The sequence below is a fragment of the Camelus ferus genome, chromosome 16 (assembly GCF_009834535.1).
Source record: "Camelus ferus isolate YT-003-E chromosome 16, BCGSAC_Cfer_1.0, whole genome shotgun sequence".
Lineage (NCBI taxonomy): Eukaryota > Metazoa > Chordata > Mammalia > Artiodactyla > Camelidae > Camelus > Camelus ferus.
The window spans coordinates 37,792,761-37,815,349 of NC_045711.1; the positions used below are offsets into that span (position 1 = coordinate 37,792,761).

A 22,589-nucleotide genomic window follows, 5' to 3' on the forward strand; every position below is an offset into this window, starting at 1 on the left:
GGCAGGAATCCTGGCTGAGCCAAAGTCCTCCCTGAGGGCCAGCCCAGGCCCACGTGGCCTCCCCACCAGGGAGACTGAAAGGTGAAGGGGGAGCGCTCAGCGGGGGAAGGTGGGGGGAGGATGCAGCGCCCTCAGGGCCCTGGGATGTAGTCTATGTGAATTAAGTGCTAATAGGAAAAGAAGTACTGGCCCCCCAGAAGCTCCAAGGCACCTCTCTCATGGGGACCGAGGTGACAGGGCCAGCTCAGGAGGGCCAGTCAGAGGCAGTCAGACCAGCATGCAAGTGCCGTTCAAGTCCCCAGAGCGTCCCAGCCCACAGGACCCCTCCTTCCCCACCCCCCGTCCCCAGGCAGCCTTTCTGGGCAGTGGCCCCTTAAGGCACCAGGCTGCGTTCTAAGTCTCCCCCACTCACTCCGGCCTGGGCCCCTCATTCCGGAACCCACAGCTCCACAAGGCCTCTCGCTAATCACCAAGCATCCTGCCCACCCCATTCAGCCCCTATCTATTTCCTCGCTGCCCCTTGACACCCCTGAGTCTCACAGTCACACTTTCCCCCCACACTGCTAATCTCAAGTGGACGCTGCCTCCAGAGGTGTGGGGACACTCCATGGCCTTCACGGGGACAGAAGCAGCTGGGCCTCGGGCCAGAGTGACGGCACTTTCCTCGCCCACTTCCCCTCCCCACTCACCAACCCGAAGCCTCTTACCTTCATGGTGGGAGGGGCGGTGAGAGGAGGCGACAGCGGCCGGTCTGGGAGGGTCACATCCGAGCTGTTGGCCAGCTCCTGCTTCCTGTGAGGAGGCCACAGAACACAGAAGAGGTGAGTGGGGGCCCGCCTGCGCCTTCCCCTCTCTCCTCCAATACCAGCTGGGCCCGGGGACAGAGGCTAACACACACTGCAGAGAACAGGGCCAGTGCATTTCTTTGCTGGGATGCGCTAAAATCTAAGGCAGGGCTGCTCCCAGTGTGGTCCCAGCATCAGCAGCATCGGCTTCACCTGGGAGCTTGTTAGAAATGCACATTCTCAGGTGATGGGGCCCTGGAATCTGTGTTTTAACCATCTCTCTGGTGATTGTGATGCACGCTGAAGTCTGAGATCCATGGGTCTAAAGAGACATGAGATACAGGACTGGGTGGGAGAAAAAGGGGAGAGGGGTGAACGTTTCCGATGCGTCCTCCCTGAGACCCCTTTGTCCCTAAACACACACACACACACACACACACACACACACACACACACACACACACACACACACACGCCCTGGCCAGACAGCTGACTTTGGGAGGACAGGGCTGCCTGCTGTGTGAGCTGCAGGTAAAACTTATTTTAGTCCATGTGGGCTAGGGCCGTGGAGAGGCAGCTAAACAGAGTTGTCACCATGACAACATGACTGCGACAAGTCCACCGCTCTCACACACTCCCCACTTTCCATCTGGCCCTTGCTGGTGACCATGGAGTGCTGGTTTACAGTCCGATCACCAGGAAGAATGTTTGCAGTGGATAAGCCTTTGGAGTGATGGTTATGCAACACAGCCAGCAGGGCAGAACCTGGGGGAGTCCCCGGATGAGGGACTCTGGTGTCCTGGATGTGCCCTGCCTATATGCTGGGACAGGAGGGAGAGACGAGGATAACAGTATTAAGAGCCTAAGAAAACTGGGCTGATCCACAAAGCCCCAAATTTTGCAAATGTTTCCTTCTCCAGAATCCCACCCTGAAGCAGCCAAGAGAGTCAGCCCCCTACCTGATCCTACTTAAATAACCAAAGGACCCCCACTGTCGCCTGGAGAGAATGCTTCCGTACTTCATTCCAGCCCACATCCTGCCAACGGGAGTGACAGCTCCAACCCCAAACCCTTTTCATGAGAGAAAGAGACCAGCCCTTCATCTTTCCAGAGGAAACCCCGGCCTAGGGGGCCCAGACACCACCCCAGCCTGGCTCCCCTCCACCCAGGCAGGCCCAGGCTAAGAGAAACCAGGCTAGGCTTCACAGGGCCGTCTACCCTGGCACAACCCCCGCCTGCCCCTGCAGCCCGTCCTCCAGGTGGGGAGGCCGAACGAACATCTGGCTTGGCAGATGAGCTACGTGACCCCATTAACTTCAACCCTGCCAATTCCCCTTCCCGCTCCTCCACCTGCCTTCCTCCTCCTCTCTTCCTAGGCCTTGGTCTCACTGATGACTGGAGAGTAGGGTTCATAGGGTTCCCTCCCTCCCGATCCAGACTTGTAATTAGTGCAAGAACCAAAGGGCCACAGCTCAACCCCGTGCCTGTGCACACTCACACGCTCACTCACAAAGGAAAGGATGCAGCTCCTCTACCTCTCAGCCAAAGCCATCAGCCTCCCCTCCTGGTTATGGCCTTGGACGTTACCATTGTGGGGTCCAGCCAGGCTGCTCTGGCCCTCACCTGCCTGTGGACCCCACAGAGCTGGGTCCGGGACAAGCTTGCCCCTCTGACCATGCTGGCCTCTCCAAGCAATCACTGCTCCTCCTCAATGGGCCTGCACCCCTGAGAGCCATGGTGGGGGAAAGGGAAGGCAGGAAGGATGCTCAGGGATGGGGAGCATTGCCCTCAGGTCCTCCAAGGTGAGAAGGGACAGGGCAGCTCCCCACTGGGACTGGGAGCGTGGAAAGGAAAACCATGTGGGGAGAGCGAAGGAGTCAAGCCCATCCCCACCCCGTCCCCCCAGAGACTACTGGACTACTGTGAGTTAGCCAAGGGTCTCTGGCTTCCTCCCCTGGGGTGGCTTGTGGGCAGACTTGACCAACAGCAGCAATGCCGACCTGTTTGGTGTTTGGTTTTTAATTGAAGTATAGTTGACGTACAATGTTGTGGTAGTTTCTGGTGTATAGCACCAGCAGGTGCCTGTTATGGGTTGAATTGTGAACCCCCTTAAAGATATGCAAAAAGTCCTAACCTCTGTTACCGGTGAATATGACCTTGTTTGGAAATAGGGTCTCTGCAGATGTAATCAAGTTAACGTGAGGTCACTAGGGTGACCCCTTAATTCCATATGACTAGTGTCCTTATAAGAGGAAAGGTGGCCATGGGAAGGCACACAAGGAGATGTGACAACAAGAACAGAGACTGGAGGGATGCAGCTGGAATGTCAAGACACGCCAAGGATTGCTGGCCACCACCAGGAGCTACAAGAGGCAGGCAGGGCTTCTTCCCTGGAGCCTTCTGGAGGAGCACGGCCCTGCTGTGACCTCAGTTTTGGACTTCTAACCTCCAGAACTGAGACAATAAATGTCTGCTGTTTTAAGCTGCCTGGTTTGTGGTACTCGGTCAGGGCAGCCCTAGGAACCAAATACACCATCCAAGGCCCACATTCCAGCCTTGGGTTTGTAACTGGAGGACCCAAAACAAAAAGGATGAGATCCCTGCTTCAGCCTCACTACCCCTGCTATGGTCAGCTGGGCTCAGCCTCCTCCTGCCCCAGCCCTCGCAACCAGTAACATTTGCATGTGAGCCACCCTCCCAAGGACAGCCAGGTCTGGCCTGGCCACCAGCTGGCACTGAGATAAGACAGAGTAAGAACACGGTGCTCGATGCAATCCCAGCCCTTTCTCAGGCAAACATATCACACATACTGAGTGGTGAAGTGACATGATTATTTCAAGACACAACCTTGAATCTGCTCTAATTTATTACAAGAAAAAGGTAAATTATCAGCAGAGGTAGCATCCTTACTATTATCTGTAATAACTTTCCTGTAACCCACAGTAATCTTAACACGTCTCATGTCACTGAGATTGAAAACTGCCTCTCTAACCAAGTCAGCTCAGAGAGCTCCAAGGATGCAGGGTCCCAGACAAGAGGAGGGGTTGGTGATGGAGGCAAAGGAGGGGAGGCGGGAGATTAAACACTCAGCTAAAAGAGAAGGGTGGTAATAAGAGCAGATGTGAATGGGCAGGTCAGGAGAGCCCCCAGCCCCCAGGGCTCCTGCAGGTGCTCCCCACCCTGCACACCCCTGCCGCAGAGCCACGTGGCACTGTGGTTCTCTTCTCTGGGGTTCTTTCCCCAGGTGGGAGGGCTCGGGGAGGCTGGGACAGGTCCTAGCCGGCTTCAGCCAAACGCAGATCTCAGGAGGAAATGATCAAAGAGCCAGGAGTGAAAGCTGAGAAACCAAGGGGATGATTCACCCAGATGGAACTGTTCACAGGGAACTTGGAGGATTCCCTGGGCCAGGGACCCACTTACAGCACCCAGGCTTCCAGAGTCCTCACCTCCAGCCTCCGATGTCTGCCCCAGACCATTTGAGGTCACAGCAGCCATCATCTCTCCCACATTTCTATGAAAGTGACCTATATTAAGAATCAAGAGATTCCTGGGTTCAAATTTGGCTCCACCTGCTACCCTGCTGTGTGACCTTGCTTAAATTACCCCACCTCTCTGTGTCCCAGTTCCTTCCTCTGCAAAGATGGGGGTGATAATATTTTGAGGAATTAAATATGATAGCTATGAAATAAAACATAAAGTCCTATACAAATGTAGACCATTATTATTGTATCTCATAAAATAGTGATCAGGTTTCCAAGTGGAAAGAGAGAAGCAAGGGTCTAGGGCTATTTCAAATGTCTTTGAAAACATTTCTGGCAACTCAAATAAGCACATGTTCTAGCCCAAGGATCTACTATCAGGATCATAACGATTGGTTAATTAACAACAACAGGAAAAATCCCCCGTATCAGCAGATGGCTCTGGGTCCAGGTTTAAGCCTTCCCTCTGGCACAGAGTTTCTCCCAAACCTACACACCCTAACTTGTTGACATCTCCCACTGCACCAGCTCCCCAGCCACCCTGCCACACTCAACCCTGCTTTCTCTTTTTTCCAAGCAGCCACGGTAGAGAAATGCAGAGAGCTGGTCACTACAAAGAGCTACCCCCCAAAAATCAAACCAAAAGGAATGAGACACATCATCACAATAGGTGGAAATAACCCAAGTGTCCATCGATCGATGGATGAAAAACCAAAATGTGGTCCCTCCACACAATGGAATATTACTCAGCCATAAAAAGAACGAAAGGACTGACATGCTACAAAAGGGATGACTTCAAAAACATGCCAAGTGAGAGAAACCAGGGACAAAAGGCCACATACTGTGTGATTCCATTTATATGAAATGTCCAGAATAGGCAAACCAGAGGCAAAGTAGATTAGTGGTTGCTGGGGGCTGGGGGCAGAGGGGAAGGAATAGGGAGTGACTGCTCATGGGTACAGAGTTTCTTTTTGAGGTGGTGAAAATGTTCTGGAAAGTATGCAGCGGTGAGGGTTACACAACTTTGTGAATATACTAAAAACCAGTGAATTATATACACTTTGAAAGGGTGAATTTTATGGTATGTCAACCCATCTCAAATTTTTTTTAGGAAGAGATAAGAAAAAAGGGGCTGGATGGGCTCCATTTCTGTCATTCCTGCTGCTTAAGTTCTTCCCTGGCTGCCCCTTAGTGCCCCCAGGGCCCGGCGCCGTGTGCTGGGTCTTGCTTTCTGGCAATGCTGAAGATGCTGAGCATAGTGGGAGCGGGTATAGCTCCACTGGGAGAGCGCGTGCTTAGCATGCACAGGGTCCTGGGTTCCATCCCCAGTACTGCCTTCAAAAAAGTAAAGAAAGAAAGAAATCTAATTATCCTCCCCCCGCCCCAAAAGAAGCTGAGTACAGTTTCCTGATTAGTCTCACTCCCTGAAAGCAATGCCTTTCTCCCCCATCTCAGCTCTCTGTAGCACTGAGCACAGTACTTAAGAACTTGGAGAGAGCTCAGAGTTCTAAGTTTTCACATGCCCATATCCTACATAACCAACTAGATCATAAACGCAAAATAAAATTTAAAAGCTTCCAGAGACATCATCCTAAGAAACAGACACAAGGGGAGGAGAAGGGAATCAGAAGCCAGGACTGGCTCCTATGAGCTCTCGCCCTGATTAGCTGGACCCTCAGAGTCTTAGCATCGCTGCTTTCGCCTCTACAGAATAGGCCGGCCAACTCCCACCTCCTGTTCCCTGCACCAGACTCAGAAAATTGCGCTCAACTCCACACTATGACTGGAGCCTTAGTTTTCATCGCAGAAAAATTGTGTGGTCACTGGGCAAGCCAGGTCAGAAGGAAGGGCAAGCAGGGACTGGGCTGGGTGTGGGCTGGGGGGTCCACCTCAAGAGGCATCTGGCTTGCTGTCGACAGAGACCCAAGGCCAGCGGCACATTCGCGGAGCCCTCATTCTAGCAGCCGGCAGCATTAGGGCAACCCCGTGGTTGGAAAACAGGTTCGAGAAGTTCTGTCCATCGTGACAGGACAGCCTGGCAGATGCTGGAGGAGAGGGCCAGGCTCCAGCCTCGAGGAAGGCGAGCAGGCAGTGTGTACAGTGGATCAAAAGCCATGGTGTTAATGGTCCAACAGGCCTGGATTTGAATTCTAGCACCACCCCTGATTAGCTATGTGACCCTGGCGAGGTGGCCTCTCTGCCCCTCAGCCTCCTCATCTGTAAGATGGTACAGTAATCCTCACCTCACTGGGTGGTATGAATAAGGCCTACAAAGCACTCAGCACAGTGACGGGTCGTGGCAAAAACACACTGCCCAGCTGCCACTGTCGTTGCCAAGGCTGCCGTCAGGTGAGCTGGAAGGAGTGGGCATGGTGGAGGGGGTGTCAAGGCAGAAAGCCAACCAGAGGGCCGAAAGGAGGCAAAGGCATCAACGCTGGGGGAATGTGGGTGCCCACATACTTTGGACAGGAAGGTCCAATCACTGTGTGTGGGCCTCCAGGTCCTGGGTTTGTGCAAATGGTTTGATTCCAAGCCCCAAGGACAGACACAGAGGTGAGGATGTTAATGTCCGTGCAGGGCTGGGGCCAGTGAGGATGAGGAGAAGGATGCCAGACCGGCCAAGTGGGCAGGGAGTGGAGGGAGGGAAGGCAGCACAGGATTCAGGAATGAGAGGCTCCAACAGGTGGAAGGATTGAGTCCCGGTCCCCCTTAGAGAGCCCCTTGGGAAGGAGCAGGTGTTCCTCACCTGTCAGCAACTGGCAGGGCTGGCTTTGGTGACACATCCCACCCCTGAGCACACTCTAAGAGGACCTGGGAGATTCCGGGCACAACTCTGAACCTTTGAGGATAGAAAACTCCCCAAGGAATGCAACCCCCACCCCACCCCACCATGTCTACCCAATCTCAGGGTTCATGGATGCAGAGACCAGCAGCCCCAGGAGAAACCAGTAGAAGCCACCCCAACACCCTAATCGCGGTGACAAGGACACCGAGGCCTGAAGAGGCAGAGGGAGATGCCCAAACCCCACAGAAAGCCTCTCTCCTGTTCTCCTGAGAAGAGGCACAGTTCCCCAGTCACCTTGGCACAAGCATGCAGGGAGTGGGCCCGTCACGTCTCAGGAAGAACGCAAGGAAGCACAGCTGGTTTATGGACAAATGTTTATAAAGCATGAGCGCCAGGGCCCTGTGTGAGGGGGGAGGCGGGGCAGGGCCCCAGGGCTCTATGGGGCCCCCTGGAGCGGTGCACTGATGGCCAGGGCCAGGGCTAGAGCTCTGCAGGGGGTGTGCCCAGTGTGACTCTGACGCAGGCCCGAGCACAGGACCAAGGGCAGGCCTGGGCGATGCTCCGTGCCTGCAGCTGCAAAGATCATGCTGGCTTCTCTCTGGGTACGCCAGGGAGGATGGCACTGCATAACCCTGCAGGACCCCGAATCCCTACACTGTGCCAGGGCAGCAGAAAGGGCAGGAGCCAAAAGGAGCAGGTCACGACAGGGCAAACCAGCCGTGAGAACCAGCTGTGGCCCCCGGTTGGGGGTGATAGGGCCTCCCCCTGCATTGCATCTCATTGCTGATGGACCAACCCACCCACACAGGCAAACCGCCACACTCCTGGGAAAACAAGCCTTTACCAAACAGACGAGCTTTAGAACTGACTGATGCCATTGGGTTCATGTGTGAGTAAGCAGAGGCTCAGAGGGGTTCCATGTGGGCCTGTGGGTCACAGGGTCAGAAGACTGGAGAGTTGGGCCTCAACCTCAAGATCTCTGACTCCAATTCCATGGCTCCTTCCCACGACAGTGGGAGAGCCAGCACCCCCAGCCCGTGCACCAGGGCAGAATCTGAAGAGAGGCTGCGGGCTGGGACCTTCCCCTATGCTTTAAGCTCGAGCTCTTCGAGACCAAGGACGGACTGTGTGTCTTAGTGTGGGCGGTGACGTCTGTATTATTTACAAGCATCTGAGAAGACAATCCAGGTGGGAGAAGTGAAAATGCAAAGACACCCACCTGAAAGACCCATGTGCCAAACATTCGCTGTGGGTTATGGGCTAAAACAGATACAGGATAAAGCACCGTGGGGACCCAGGGAAGAGCGGGCCAGGTCTCCTTGGGAGATCAGCTAAGGCAACCGAGGAGGTGAAAGCTCAGCCAGACCTGGAGGGAAAGGCCAGCAACATCTGAGAGAGAAGGAGGAAGGGAAAGGCACAGAACAGGGGCACAGAGGAGCGAGAGCAAGGAGCACTATGTGTACGTGGAGGAAACATACACCTAGCACCTTGCAAGCCCTCAAGAAGGAAAACTGGAGACTAGCCAGCAGTGCTCGGGGTGTACTAGGTACTGTCGGAAGTAACTCACAGAGCCTCTCTCATTTAATACTCACAACAACCCTTTGCAGCAAATGTAATTAACCCACTTCACAGATGGGGAAACTGAGGCTCAGAGAGGTTAAGTTACTTGCTCAAGTTCCCACAGTTGGAAAGCAGCAGAGCAGAGCTTGGACCCAGGCGGTCTGGCTCCATAGCCCACAATGCTAACCACTGTGCCACCCACCTGGGGGGATGGGGCAGGGGGTGGGGGAAACTAGAGCCCGCTTGGGAAAAGCATCCACATCGCACTGTCCCAGAGTGAGGGGCACGCTTCCCTGCTGGCACTGAGGTGATCTGGGGTGCTCGTTATTGCAATAGTTATTTATTGATCTTTTACGGTGACCTTCTATGTACGGCAGGCCCCGCTAGTCTTCCTTTTATGGTAATGACATAACATTGCCTCTTAAAACGAGTTCATTCAAGCTTTAAAACTTCAGCCAGAAGGGTGGGAATAGCTCAGTGGTAGAGCACATGATCAATATGCACAAGATCCTGGGTTCAATTCTCAGTACCTCCATTAAAAAAAAAAAGTTTAAAAAAATAAAAATTATTTTTTTAAATGTCCAGTCTTGTTCATAATAAGCGAAAAGAAAAAAAGAAAAAGAAAAGAAAAGAAGAAAGAAAAAGAAAAGAAAAGAAAAATTTTAACTAAAAAAATAAAAATTCATTCAGTTAAGTAACAGAGACAGGTGTCACACAGACATGACAGAAGCAGTGAAGGTGGTCTGCAGAAACAGGCACCAGCGTGCTGAACTCTGTCTGGCGGGCAAAGGGTTGCACAGACAGGGAAGGCAGGTGGCTGACCTACAGGGCTTTGCTGGAAGGCTCCAGGCGGCAGAGGACACAGGGACTGGAAGGGGAGGGTCACAGGGAGGAATGGCACCAGAGGGGCTCGCTCTGCTTTGCCACAAAAATGAAATGAAAGGGTCAAATCCATCAGGCATTTCAGAGGCAAAATTAAGAGTATTTGGTACCGAGAGAAAAAGAGGAAGAGAGCCAAAGATGTGGAAAGACTTGGGTTTCAGCAAACTGAGCGATGCTTCAACCACGACACAGACAGAGGAGAACTGGGTTTGCAGCGGCAGATGATAAAGCATCTGTTCTGGATGTGCTGCCGCTTAGGAGCCTCAGGTGGGATCAGAAAAGAACTGCAGCCTAAACAGAGAGACAGGTGTAAGAGGCTGAGGCCACGGGAGGAGACAGGGCCCCCAGGGAGAACGGGTAGGGCTGACAAAGCAAAAAGGAACAGGAGCCCTCAGCGGGGCAGGAAAAGGGAGGTGAGAGGGAGGACCACGCCCGATGGAATGGAGTATGGAGGCCGAGGACCAGGCGAGCGCCAAGGAAGTGATGGTGGGCAAGTCACCCCATAGTACAGGAGGCTCCATTTTCTGAGCGCTTAGAAAATAACCTACGTGCATGTGACATTCAGCCCCTAACGCACTGCATCACCTGAAAGCTGCTGAGTGAGCAGCTTCCCTCACGTGGTCAGCAGTTCTGCTTGGCACTGCCCAGCCTCAACTGAGGGAGCTACATCATGGTCAGAGCAAAGGCGGCCAGCTCACAAGGTCAAGGCCCCAGAAAGCTTCAGAATCAAAATCATAAAACCGTGGAGTCGCAAAGACACAGAATATCAGCATTTTCCCAGCCTGTATTTCCTGACCTGGATGGCAAGGATACAGGCGCTAATTTCATGATTCAGTCTGGATGCAGGACATGGACCACAATAAATAATAACTTTAAGTTCTCTCACACTTCCTTTAGGAGAGGTGGATAGAAACATGGATATGGATGTAGAGATAGAGACAGAGATAGTCTTAAGCCTGTTGAGATTTTAAGATGAACATATCAGACTGCTCATATGCATTTATTTTGCTTCTTCTAAATAAGAATATTATTCAACCCTTAAAATCATAGTTGTTTTTTTTTTTTAAGGTAAAACACAAATTGGGAACTGATAAGAGCAAATGCAACGGAAGAGGAAAATTCAGCCTACAAGAGATTACAGGTGCCTGGAAGAAGGACCAGGGATGGATGACCTGAGGGAGTGTCTGATACTTAAGACATTAGGCCTTTGGACCCCACTCACCACCCTAACCTTTCACTTCCTCACCAGCCACATGACCTCCCCAGGCCCCACCACTAGGAGAAACTGAACCATCCCTGAGAAAAGACAACATATAGGTTCCTCCAACGGGAAGGGCAGCTTACTACCCAACACCCTGCATGGGAGCCCCCAGGTGGCATGCCACCCCAAGTGCATGGGCTCCCAACCCACTTCCAGGGCCTCACTCAATGGCCAGGCATTTGAGGAAATCCTCCAACATAAATGAGAGACATCAAAATAAACAAGAGGAACCTGAAGGAAACAGATGATGCAAGGAACCAAAGGAAACTTCAAGACATACTATAAAGTAATAGCCTCAGATATAAGACAAGATTTTATATGCATGACACAAGGAGAGAATGCTATAAAAGTGGAATGATCAGGAAAGAAAGCGATCTTAGGAAACAGAAATATGACTGCCAGGCTAAGCTGAGGAAGTCCCCCCAAAAGTAGAACAAAAAGGCAAAAATATGGAAAATGAAAGAGAAAAGATAAAAACATCAGAAGATCCAATCTTTGACCAATAGTTTCCAGAAAGAGGTAACAAAGAAGAGAGTGAGGAGTGAGGGCAGCTGGTCCCCAAGCTGGCCTCCAGACGAGCATACCTCTCAGTACTGATGCACTTGTACCCTCCCTGCTGCCACCAGGAATCCAGGCTGGCCCTGTGACTCAGTTTTGACCGACAGAATGGGAAAGAAATAATATTACTTAACTTCCAAGGCTGAGTCATAGAAGCCCTTGAAGGTTCCACCTCAATCTCCAGGAACATTTGCTCTAGGGAAAGCAAGCCAGCATGTAAGAAGTCTGACTAGCCTGAGATCACCGTGCTACGGCTGCCACATGGAGAGGTTGCACAGAGAGACACCCAGCCAGCTGCCAGATATTCCAGACATCCCAGTCCATGCAAGTGGAGAAACCAACTTGGACATTTCAGCCCCAGCAGATGCCACAAGAAGAACCTAGGAACAAAGCCAGAGCCAAAGCCCCAGACATATGGCCCCATCTGAGCATCCCAACCACGTCAAGCCATCTGAGCCACCCAAGATGAGGTTTCAGTCATCGCGAAGCAGAGCTAAGCCATCCATCACCAATGTGCCCTACCCGAAATCCTAACCCACAGAATCTGAGCACTAAAAAATGGTTGTTGCGGGGGAGGGTACAGCTCAGTGGTAGAGCACATGCTTAGTGTGCACAAGGTCCTGGGTTCAATTCCCAGTCAGTACCTCTTCTAAAGATAAATAAATAAATAAACCTAATTACCTCTACTAAATAAATACATACATACATACATACATACATACATACATACATACATACATAAAATTGTTTTTAAAAAATGGCTGTTATTTCACCCCAGTAGGAGAAACTTATCTGAGAATAAGTTTCCAGAGCTGAAGGAAGGACCTGAGCCTCTGGGTCCACCGAGTACCCAGCACAGTGAATGACAAAAGATCCACCCCAGTGTCAGTAAATTTCAGAACACCAGGGTAAATGAAAAAACTTCAATGACTCCAGAAAGAAAAAATAAAATCACACACGAAGGAACATAAATCAGAATATCATCAAACTTTTCAACAGCAATTCTAGAATCTAGGGAACAATGATGTAATACCTTCAAAATTCTGAAGGAAAATTATTTTCAAACTAACATTTAATACCCAGGCAAACTACCAACCAAGTGGGAAAGCAGAATAAAGATATTCTGAAATATGCAAGAGATTCCCCCCCACCCCCAATTTACCACTTTGCACCCTTTCTTGGAAGGCCACTACTAAAAAGCAGCGGCCCAGTCGAAATCAGAGAGCTCTGGCAATGAGGTCTCCTGATAGAATAGAACTGACAAGGATATCTAATGGGTATAAGTTTTTGGTGGGGGAAAAACTATTAAAGGAATTATAGTAAAATAAATAAAAATAGTAAAATAGAAAAATAAAGATAGGTACACAGAAAACAGCGCTGATGGGGGAGATATGAGTTGATCATTAACTCCAGGAAAAATAAAAGGTTATACAAGAAGGGAAACACAATTATATCATCTCCCTTGGCTCAACAATAAATAATATTTACATAGTTGTAAGAAGTAAACCTTGACTATTGAATTGAATCAAAAAATGGTGCTTGTGGATACACTGCTTACTAAGTGGCCCCAGGTCTTGGGTGAATTCCTGGTAAGACTTGGGGAAGAAAGAGCCTCCCCACCTTCACCCTCAAGAGTGGCCAGCACAGGGTGCGTTTAAACATCCATGCTAAGAAACCACCCAACAGTCTGTTGGCAGTGAAAATCACCCTATCACAGAGCAGACCAACTTCCCAGCGAAGCCATCACTCCAAGAGTCTGCCTCTTAATCGTTAACTCTTCTGAATAAGTTATTACGTGGTGACATACCAGATGAAGGATTTTCATCATTGGTTCAAGCTAAATGATAGCCGCAGTGCGGATAGATCACAGCATTTCAGGGTAAGTACGTCTGGTCTTTTCAATTAATAACATTAACCCCTATCTGCGAAAGTTGCACTCATTAGAAAGACAAATGCTCGGAACTGTTTTCCAGGACGAAGACAGGACACGTGGCCCACCCTCATTCTTGCATCACTGGGAGATGAATGTCCAGGGCCAGGCGGATCCGCCTGGGGCCAAGCACCCAAACACAGCTGACTCAGCCCACAGGGCCGGGGGCAGCAGCCTCATCTCACCAGCAACAGGCTCTAACCCCACCTGCAGAACCCAATGCAGACGAGCCAAACCCAGCAATATCAAACCTCCTCCCTCCTCCCAGCACTGGCTTCTTTCTCATGGACACCAAGAAAGGAAGAATAAGATGAGTGTAAGAGCCCCGAGGGGCAGACTGGAATCTCGCTGTGATGCTGGCAGTATTCTGGGACTGGAAGGATCAGAAAAAGGGCTTGGCAGCCTGGAGCACCCCTGGATAACCGAGATCCCCAAGTGATGAGCAGAAACCTACGTCCCAGGCCAGCCCCACCTCCTGAATCAGTGCGAACAGAAGGCCTTGATGGGCCACCCCTGCCTGGCCCCTTCCCGGTCTCTAACATGCCCCCTGTCCACTGGCCCACCCCCAGCACAGTGGCTGGCACTGAGTGAACCCAAGAATGAGTAAAGAAGTGAGGAGTTTCTAGACCTCCAGAGCTAGAGGGCTAGGTTAGAGCAGGGTGGGGCAGGAGACAGCAATCCCAGCTGTTCACTGCTGTGGCTTTGACTGACCTCAGCCCCTGCTCAAGAGTCTGAGACACAGTTAACCCATTAACCCATTCCCCACCAGTGAGATCTGTTACTAAGCTCATGTCATCCCCTGGTAACTGATTCTGCTTCTGACCTTGGATTACTCCTCTGGACGTGGATAGTGGAGAGAAAAGAAGAATCTTTCATCATCACCCTCATCCTCATCATAACACCAGCTAAGATGTATTTCGTAGCATATCTACGCAGTACATATGCATAGTACACAGTACACATTTAGGACTATGCAAAGCTCTTTACATGCATTTCTTCATTTAATCTTTTCAACAACCCTATGGGATAGATACAAAATTATTCTGTCATTTTACAGAAGAAACCGAGACTCAGAAAGGTTAAGTGTTTTATGGAAGGTCCTATAGCAAGTAAGAGGCAAAACTGGGGTTTCTAAGGGACCCTGGAGGTCCAGTTGCAGACGGCTCCCCTCTGTGGCACTCCTGCTTGGGAGGCCTCGCATCAATCCCACTCCTCACCCCGCAGCCGTGCAGCCCCGCAGCCCCGCAGCCCTGGCCTCTGAGAGCTGGCATCCGGCGCACTGGGATCACTCATTAAACCCTCTGCTGGGGAAAGGGCAGCCCAAGAGAGAGAGAGGTCCAGAAGCAATGCTGCTTGGGAAAAGGGCCAGGGATGAGTTTGTTTTTTTTTAAGAGAAAGTTACCTTTCATTTGCTAAATGCCTATAAAAATATCCCTTTACCTATAAATAAGCTATTCTGGATTGTTTCGAAGGACATCACTAGTGAGAGACTATCATTCTATTTCTGATTTTCACATTTTTGGTTGTAAATATTAATAGGAACTCATGGGGAACAAATTCAAAGGATCCGGAGGCATCTCCTGAAGTGGACTGGGGGTGAGGATGGGCCCTGCCACATCTGCTTTCTGCAATTCTGATGCAACTCATCAAACCAGAGCGCGCTAGACCCCAGGGAGCAGACCCAGCACCTGCCACAGGGAATCAGGGCTGAGAAAGGCTGCCGTCCCAGCCTTCCCGCTGAATCATTTCCAGCCGCCCTGGTCACTTAAGTGACAAGATAATGCATCAATGTCAATAACATTGGAAGGGTCTGTCTGTAGACATGGCATGATTCTCCCCACAAGGCAGGAAGTCAGCTGGGGCCACTGAGAATTAAGGGTCTCTGCCCAGGACCTCTGTCGTCCCCTCCCAGATCTACTCCCTGTCCCAGATGGCCAGACCAAAGAGTGACAGGAGGAGGCTGCTCCTAAGGCCAGCCAGAAAATCATGCAAGAAATAGGGACTTAGTGTGTGTGATGGGAGGGAGGGGCAACCAAGAGAGAGGACACAGATCTTTCTGCAAGAAAAGCCAGGCACAGCTTCGAGACTCAGTAGGGCACCCGAGCCCTTTGCTGGCCTCCAGCAGGCCCTGGCACATGCCCCGCTCCTCCAGGCACTTGTAACTATCCGTTGGATGAACTGAAGAGCTTGAGGTCTAAGACAGGTCAGTGCCCCATGAGGAAGAATGATGAGAACCTTCTAGGCACATCCTCCAAGAAACGAGTCTACTTGCAGACCAGGCTGTAAGTGCTCTGAGGACGAGGACTGTCTGGTCACTTTGGGAGAGCCCACAGGGCCCAGGGCAGTATTCATACACACAGGCCCTCAAAACTGACTCTTAATACTAAGACCTCACGTTCATATACCAATTTGCACTGACATTTATCGTCACCTTCTCTGCCAAGCAGGGGTTGGTGAAGATGATCGGGCAAGGAGTGAGGTTTTCATCTTACATACAGATGCGTCAGCTGAGGCCCGGGGAAGGCTGACTGAGTTACTAAAGGGTTCACAGGGAGTTAGGAGAGGGACCAGAACTCAAACTCAGGAATTCTGACTGAAGATCTGGGGTCCAAGCTCTCCGGTTTATGTATGGAGTGAATGAAGGAAAAAAAGAATGAAGAATGAAGGAAAGGATGGCTGCCTTCCCACAGCAAAGCACAGAATCACTGCGCCTGGTTCTCCCTGCTTAGTCAGCGTGCTGCCAAGGGAGGATGGTTCTCACTTGCAGGGTAAACTCCAGGCATGCTTCCAAGGACCACACCCTGGGCTCCTGACAGTACCCCCCAACCCCCACCTCCAGCAGTGCTGAACCACAAATTCCAGTCCAGGACTCAACTGTGTGTCTGTTGGGGCAGCACTTGGGCTGTTGCATGGTTCACCTGGGTCCGCTGAGGCCAGGAACACAAGCCATCAGGTAGAGGTGGTCCCCGAAAATCATCCCTGCAGCCCCGGCTCTCCCTTGGGAGAGGACAGCAGGCAGGGGTCGAGTCGGTCCACACTGACCAGGGGTGACTGCAGTAGCCTGTCCTAGCTTTGCTCTTGCTCAAAGGCTGGCAGAAGCCATCCTGCCTGTCCTTTCGGAGTCCCTCTCCAGACCAGAAGGTGAGCTCGGAGTAGAGAAAGGGCCATCCACCAGGCTATCTGGGTCAGAGCCTCTGGAGCCTGGCTGACGAGGCCCCAGGCCACATGGCAGGGCCGTGGGACTCTCTGTCCATTGCCCCAGGCCACAGGAGCAGAGCTGACTAATGCCCAAAGCTCAAAAGCCAGCTCCCAAGGGAGGCAGCAGCTTTATCCTGCTCTGAGCTGCAGAAGGACTAGGTAAATGAGTTGGGTTCTTTTAAATGTGTTTGTTTTACAAATTTACAGAACAGCAGTTGGTGGGGGAAGGATAGGGCAGAGGAGAGAAAAGAGGGGAGAAAAGAAAGGAAAGACAAACTGGGTGGAGAGAAGAGGAAGAGAGAAAACGGAAGCTTTTGGAAGCTTTTAGATATAGGACACTTCCCTCCCCATTACGGCCAAAATCCATCAGTTAAAAGGCCAAAGAGCTGGAGAAGCCCCAGGTGGCTGGGTAGCATCCAGAGCCAAGGCCTGGGGCGGGAACATCCACAAAGGCTGAGCCAGGTCTCTCTGGGTCCTCCCGGAACCCCCACAGAAGTGGCAAGACTGGAGGAAACGTCTCCGTTCCCAGGGCGTCCCAGGGACCTGCAGACAGGAAGTGCTTTCCCCCCAAGCCTGGGAGCTCAGAATAGGCTTCACTGCCCTTGGAGCTGCCAGTTCAGCCCCTGATTGCCCCCCCAAAAGGCCATGCTCCCCAGCTCCCCTGACCAGACTATGAAGGGCAGGGACCAGGCCTATCTCACTCCTGCTGAATCCTCAGCACCCACCTAGCCTCAAGGACCCAAGTGTAACGGAGCACATGGATGGGCAGATGGGCCATTATGCTGCCCCCAGGGTGCTTACCGTCAGCTGAGAAGGGAAAAGTGAATGGACAAGAGACCAGCTTAAATGCATGGGTGGGATTCAGAGCAAGAGCCATCATGGGGCACGATCTGAATGTACGGAGATGGGTCAAGCCAAAACAAAATAGACAAACCCTGCCCTCGTGGAGTTCATATTCTAGTGGGGAAAAGAGATAATAAATACTGAATGATGTAAAAATTTTAAACATGAGGTTTATGAAGTGACAAATGCTTTGGGAAAAAAAAGGCAGATAAAAGTTTGCAACTTTGGATCAGGTTATCAAGAGAAGACATCAATGAGAAGCTGACATTTGAGAGAAGACCTGAAGGAAGTGCGGGAGCATTCCATGAAAATATCTGGGGGAAAAGCATTCCAGGGAGAAGGAACAGCAAGTGCAAAGGTCCTGAGGAAGGAGCATAGCTCAGTTGGTCAAGATCAGCATGGGAGGCTAGTGTGACTGGTGTGGAGTGAGTAACGAGGAAAGGATAGGAGCTGAGGGTAGAGAAATCATAGGGGGCAGATCACGCAGAGCCTGTGGCCATGGTAAGAACTTTGGCTTTCACTGCAGGGAAATGGGAAGCCACGGAGGGACGGATGTATGCAGAACAGAGACATGATCTGACTTACGGGTTCAGAGAATCATTCTGGCTGCAGTGTTGAGAATAGACGGTAAGGGGGCAAAGAGTGACAGTAGGGAGGCCAGCTAAAAAGTTACCTCAATAACCCAGGCAAGAACTGATGCTGGACTAGAATGACAGTTACAGAGATGGCGGAAAGTGGTCCAGCTCTAGATGCAGTTTGAAGGTAGAGCCAACAGGATTTGCTGACAGATTGGACTGGGGATGGAGGGTGGTGGGGGGGAATAAGGGCAATACAGAGAAGTCAAGGATGATTCCAAGAATGTTGGCCTAAGCAACTAAAACAAGGAAGACTACAGGAAGGTTGAGTTTAGGGGAGTGGGAGAGACAGATACCGGGGAATCCACTTCGCACATGTTTGGAATGCCTTTCAGACATGCAAGGGGAGATCACTGAGGGACCAGCCCAGGCACGTGTCCAAATCGGAAAAGGAGGATGAGACTGAGATGGACTGGTCAGGAGATGGAGGGGAGGCAGGAGCGTGTACATGAGCAAAATGAAGAGGCAAGCACTTTAAGAAGGAGGGAGTATTAAGCGGTGTCAAATGACTCTAAGTGCAGGGCACAAAGGTAACCAGAGCAGCACTGTGCAGTGGTGGGGAGCACAGCCAGGAGTCTTCCAGAGAAAGCAGTAGCTGGAGGTGGATATGGGATTGAGGGAGGTTGGCAAGGTGGGCCGCGGGAGTGGCTGGACCATTTCTTGGTTGGTGGATGAGCTGTCTCACTTCCTCCAGATTCAAAACCCAGGCTTGGACCTTCACTCTGTCAATCTTGGGTCTGAACCTCAGCTCTCCTTTCTCCGGGCCCAACTCTTCTCCATTAGCTCGCAACTCCACCACCTGGGGCCACAGGTGAGCCCTAGGTAAAAGTTTAACTCTGCCCAGGAAAAGAAAAGACCTCATTTTCCCCAGTTGGGAGCTATAAATTTTTCTAAAATTCCAACCATTCCTCCCTTTGAGTAAGGAATGTTTTTACTCTTCAAGAGTCTCTATTAAAATGCAAATGTCCCAACTAGCCAGAAGGAGGGAGCCTAACCTGGGCAGCCCTGACAATCCTCATCTTTCTGGGTAACTAACCCACAGGGAGGCCCACAATTCCCCAGCTAAAGCCTTTACCTCTCATCCAGTTCTCAGAATACAGTCTTTTATCATTCACACTTCACAAATGACTAAACTGATTCTCCAAGAAATTAAGTAATCTATCTAACCATAAAACTAGAAAGTAGAAAGCCAGGAATTGAACCCAGGCAGTCTGACTCAGAACCCTTATGCCATGTGTTTTCAGTTTCTTCCAGCTTTTTTTTTTTTTGGTCTTTTTTTACTTTTTTTAACTTGTGGTAAAACAGACATAACATAAAATTTACTATCCTGACCATCTTAAAGTATACAATTCAGTGGCAGTACGTGCGTTCACAATGTTGTCCAACCATCACCACCACAAAAGTTCCAGTTCCAGAGCTTTTTCATCACCCCCCAAGGAAACTGATCTGTTGATTTTTGAATGAGTAATACATTGGTGTACTGCAAAAGCCAACAATTATTAGAAGGTATAGCGTGAAAGGCCTTGTCTTAATCTTGTCCCAACCTGTTCAGTTCCCACCTGGCCCATGAAATGAAATGGTTTTTACACATCCTTCTGCAGCATCTTTATGCAATATAAATTGATACAAAGATGGAGTCCTATTTTCCTCCTTTTTTACACAAAAGGTAGCCATTATATATTCTGTTCTGCACCTTGCTTTCCTTACTCAAAATATCTTGGGAGAACTTTCCGTAGCTACATAGAAAGCTTCACCATTCTTTTTTAAGTAACATAGTAGCCCAGGCATGAATGTAAAATTGTAATTATTATTATAGGTAGCCAGTTCTAGATTGATAGGCATTTGGTTGTTTCCAGTGTTTTGCTATTTCAAACAATATTGCGGTGAATTGACCTAGTGCTACATCATTCCACATGTGTGGAAACCTACATGCTAGATAATTCCCCAAAAGTGGTTCCCTGGGTCAAAGGGGATATGCATGCATAATGATGACATGTGTTTGCAAGCCATGCTGCTTATGGGGTGGTACCAACTGATCTCCCATTGAATTGGTACAAGAATGAGGACCCACGTGCTCACGCTACACACTGTGGTAGCCCTTGTGTCTGAAACCAATGCCAAAGCAGCTTCTGTCTGTGGTTTTACCTGTCCAACTCACTCTTACCTTTTCTTCTGCTAAGAAAACTCCCCACCCCTATTTCAGTGATCTGATCCTCTCCCACGGGAAAGGACTCTTGTAGTCATAATACCCACACTGGCCACAGGAATGAGCACCTGACCCAGGGTGGGCCATCACAGTTCCCCAAGCCCATCCCCATACAGGGACTGATGCAGAGATGGGCATGCGATCTAGGCCAATCAGAGCACCTACCTGGGATTCATCTAATTGGAGCTGGTATAAAGGAGCTGTTTTTCCCTCTGGAGGGAAAGAGGTTAAGATGTAAACCCACAGTGGTCTGCAATCATGGTTCCAACATCATGGGGAGAGACAGTCCAAGAGAATGAAGCCAACACAGAGAGAGACAAAGACGCCAGAGACAGAGAGGAAGAGAGACTGTTCATGGTCCTGGATCCAGCTGTTCCTGAGGCCGTTTCCGCAGATGGGTTATGCTAGCCAATAAATCCCCCAATCTTGTTTGGCTAATTCAGCCTGGGCTTCTGTCACTTGTCCCCAGGAGTCCCTGATTAATACACTGTGTATAAAGTATAATCCCTCTTGGGTTATAATACAGAGAAACAGATGTAGATGCAGATGTAAATATACTGTGTGGGAGGGTATGCGTTTGGATAGAAAAAAAGACCAGAGGAAATATATTAAATGTTAATAGTGGTTATCTCTGCAAATCTCCCATCTGGGATTGCAGATGACTTTTATTTTAGTCTTTGTACTTTTCTGCGTTTTCCATATTTTCTGCAAGGAACATGGATTTTAAAAATATAAAACATTTCTTTAAAAAATCAGGTTGGCAAGAAGCAGCCGAGAGAGCACTCACAGGAAGGTTCTGAGCACGTGCAGTGGTCAGGGGCAACAGAGATGCCTGCTCTGCATGGTCAGCGCACACAGGGGTGGCAGCTGCCTGGCTGGCAGGTCACTGAGGGCGTCCACTTTGTGGGCACAAACCCCAACCCTCCATCATGTGGCCACAGGCTCAGCACAGAGCCAATACTCTCCAGGCTCCTCCTGGACCCCATGCTGAGCCCCTCCCTCATGGCCCCCAGCCACCACCTACCCACACCTAGTGCCCTCGGCCTCCAAGGAGAGCCCCAGAATGCATTAACCAACACCTGTCCCGAGCCATTGGCTGCAGGAAAAGAAAACGCCGGCTACAAGGAGGGCTTGCATGAGGTGGCCCAGGCTCTCCAGCGCCCCGGGGTGACCTTCTCCAGCAACGCAGGACGATCAATCTGGAGCAAAACTTGGGTGGGACAGAGGCCTTGGGGACCCCTCAATGTCAGAACATGGACTGCTAGGGAAGGAAGAGCCATCGCTCCCCTGGGGTCCCCAAGGCATTCTGGCTGCAGACCCATCTCAGTTTTGATGGGGCTAGAGCCACCCCCACCAGACCACCCCATCTCCACCCAGGGAAACACTTTTATCTGCTTTATAATTTAGGGTCCTGAATAAGATTTTTTTTTCTTTTATCACTTTAGCCATTTTTAAGTGTGCAGTTCTGTACTGCACAACTATCACCACTATCCGTCTTTAGAGCTGCTTCCAGAACCCTAAACAGAAGGTCTGCATCCATTAAACAATACTCTCCTCACCCACCCCAGCTCCTGGGAACCTCTATCTATTTTCTGTCTCTATGAATTTACCTATTCCAGGTACCTCACAGAAGTGGAATCACAGAATCTCTGTCCTTCTGTGTCTGGCTTAGCTCACTGAGCATAATGTTTTCAAGGTTCATCCATGTTGTATCGAATTCCATCCCATTTGATGGCTGAATAACATCCCATCAGTCAGACAGACCACATTTTGTTTATACATTCATCAGCTGAAGGACACTGAGGTCGCTTCCACTTTGGGCTGTTGTGAATAATGCTGCCATAAACATGGGTGTGCAAATAACTGTTTGAGTCCCTGCTTTCAACTCTTTGAGGTAGACACCTAGGCATGGAATTGCCGAGTAAGATTTTTGCTTACACGAATAATTCCATTAAAGAACAAGTGGTAATCATTCATTAGTCCCATTTCACAGATAGGGAAACTGGAACCCACAGTTTGAACACCCTCTGTATTGAGGTTCACACTACATGTCTGGCCTCTCCTCCTGGAGCATAGATGGTAGAGGCAGGGAGAGGGTCTCATTCTCCTCCTGGACCCTGTCGTCCAAGGGCCTGGGCCACATCTGGCGCTGCACGCATGTTGATAGAAGTGAGTTGAAACAGCACAGATGAGCATTTGGAACCCAGCCCATTTAGAAGCAGGACTGCTGTCTGCCATTTGCATTTATGGAGGAGAAAGAAAGGGCAAATGCTGCAGGGGGGTGGGGGGTGGCAGCACCTTCCAGAAGCGGGGAGAGGTCAGGGGAACTGAGACATGAAAACCAGGTGGCCTTGTTCCCATCACTCGCACCACGGCCTGTGTCCTGCTCCACGTGGCTGTGCCCTTGGGAGACCTTCTCAGCTCTCACTAACTGGCCTTTGTGGATGTCACACTCAAAAGCCCTTTC

General features: G+C 50.4%; 1 protein-coding gene across 6 annotated transcripts in view; it reads right to left on the reverse strand.

Moving 5' to 3' along the window:
* The window catches only part of RAP1GAP2 (RAP1 GTPase activating protein 2), a 176,994-nt gene that overhangs the window by 81,079 nt on the left and 73,326 nt on the right, over positions 1-22,589 (reverse strand). For all 6 annotated transcript variants that reach the window (XM_032457437.1, XM_014559558.2, XM_006185006.3 and 3 more), the window contains one exon: positions 708-792. In XM_032457437.1, coding sequence (XP_032313328.1) covers positions 708-792 — 85 coding nt within the window. The remainder of the gene's footprint in view (positions 1-707; positions 793-22,589) is intronic.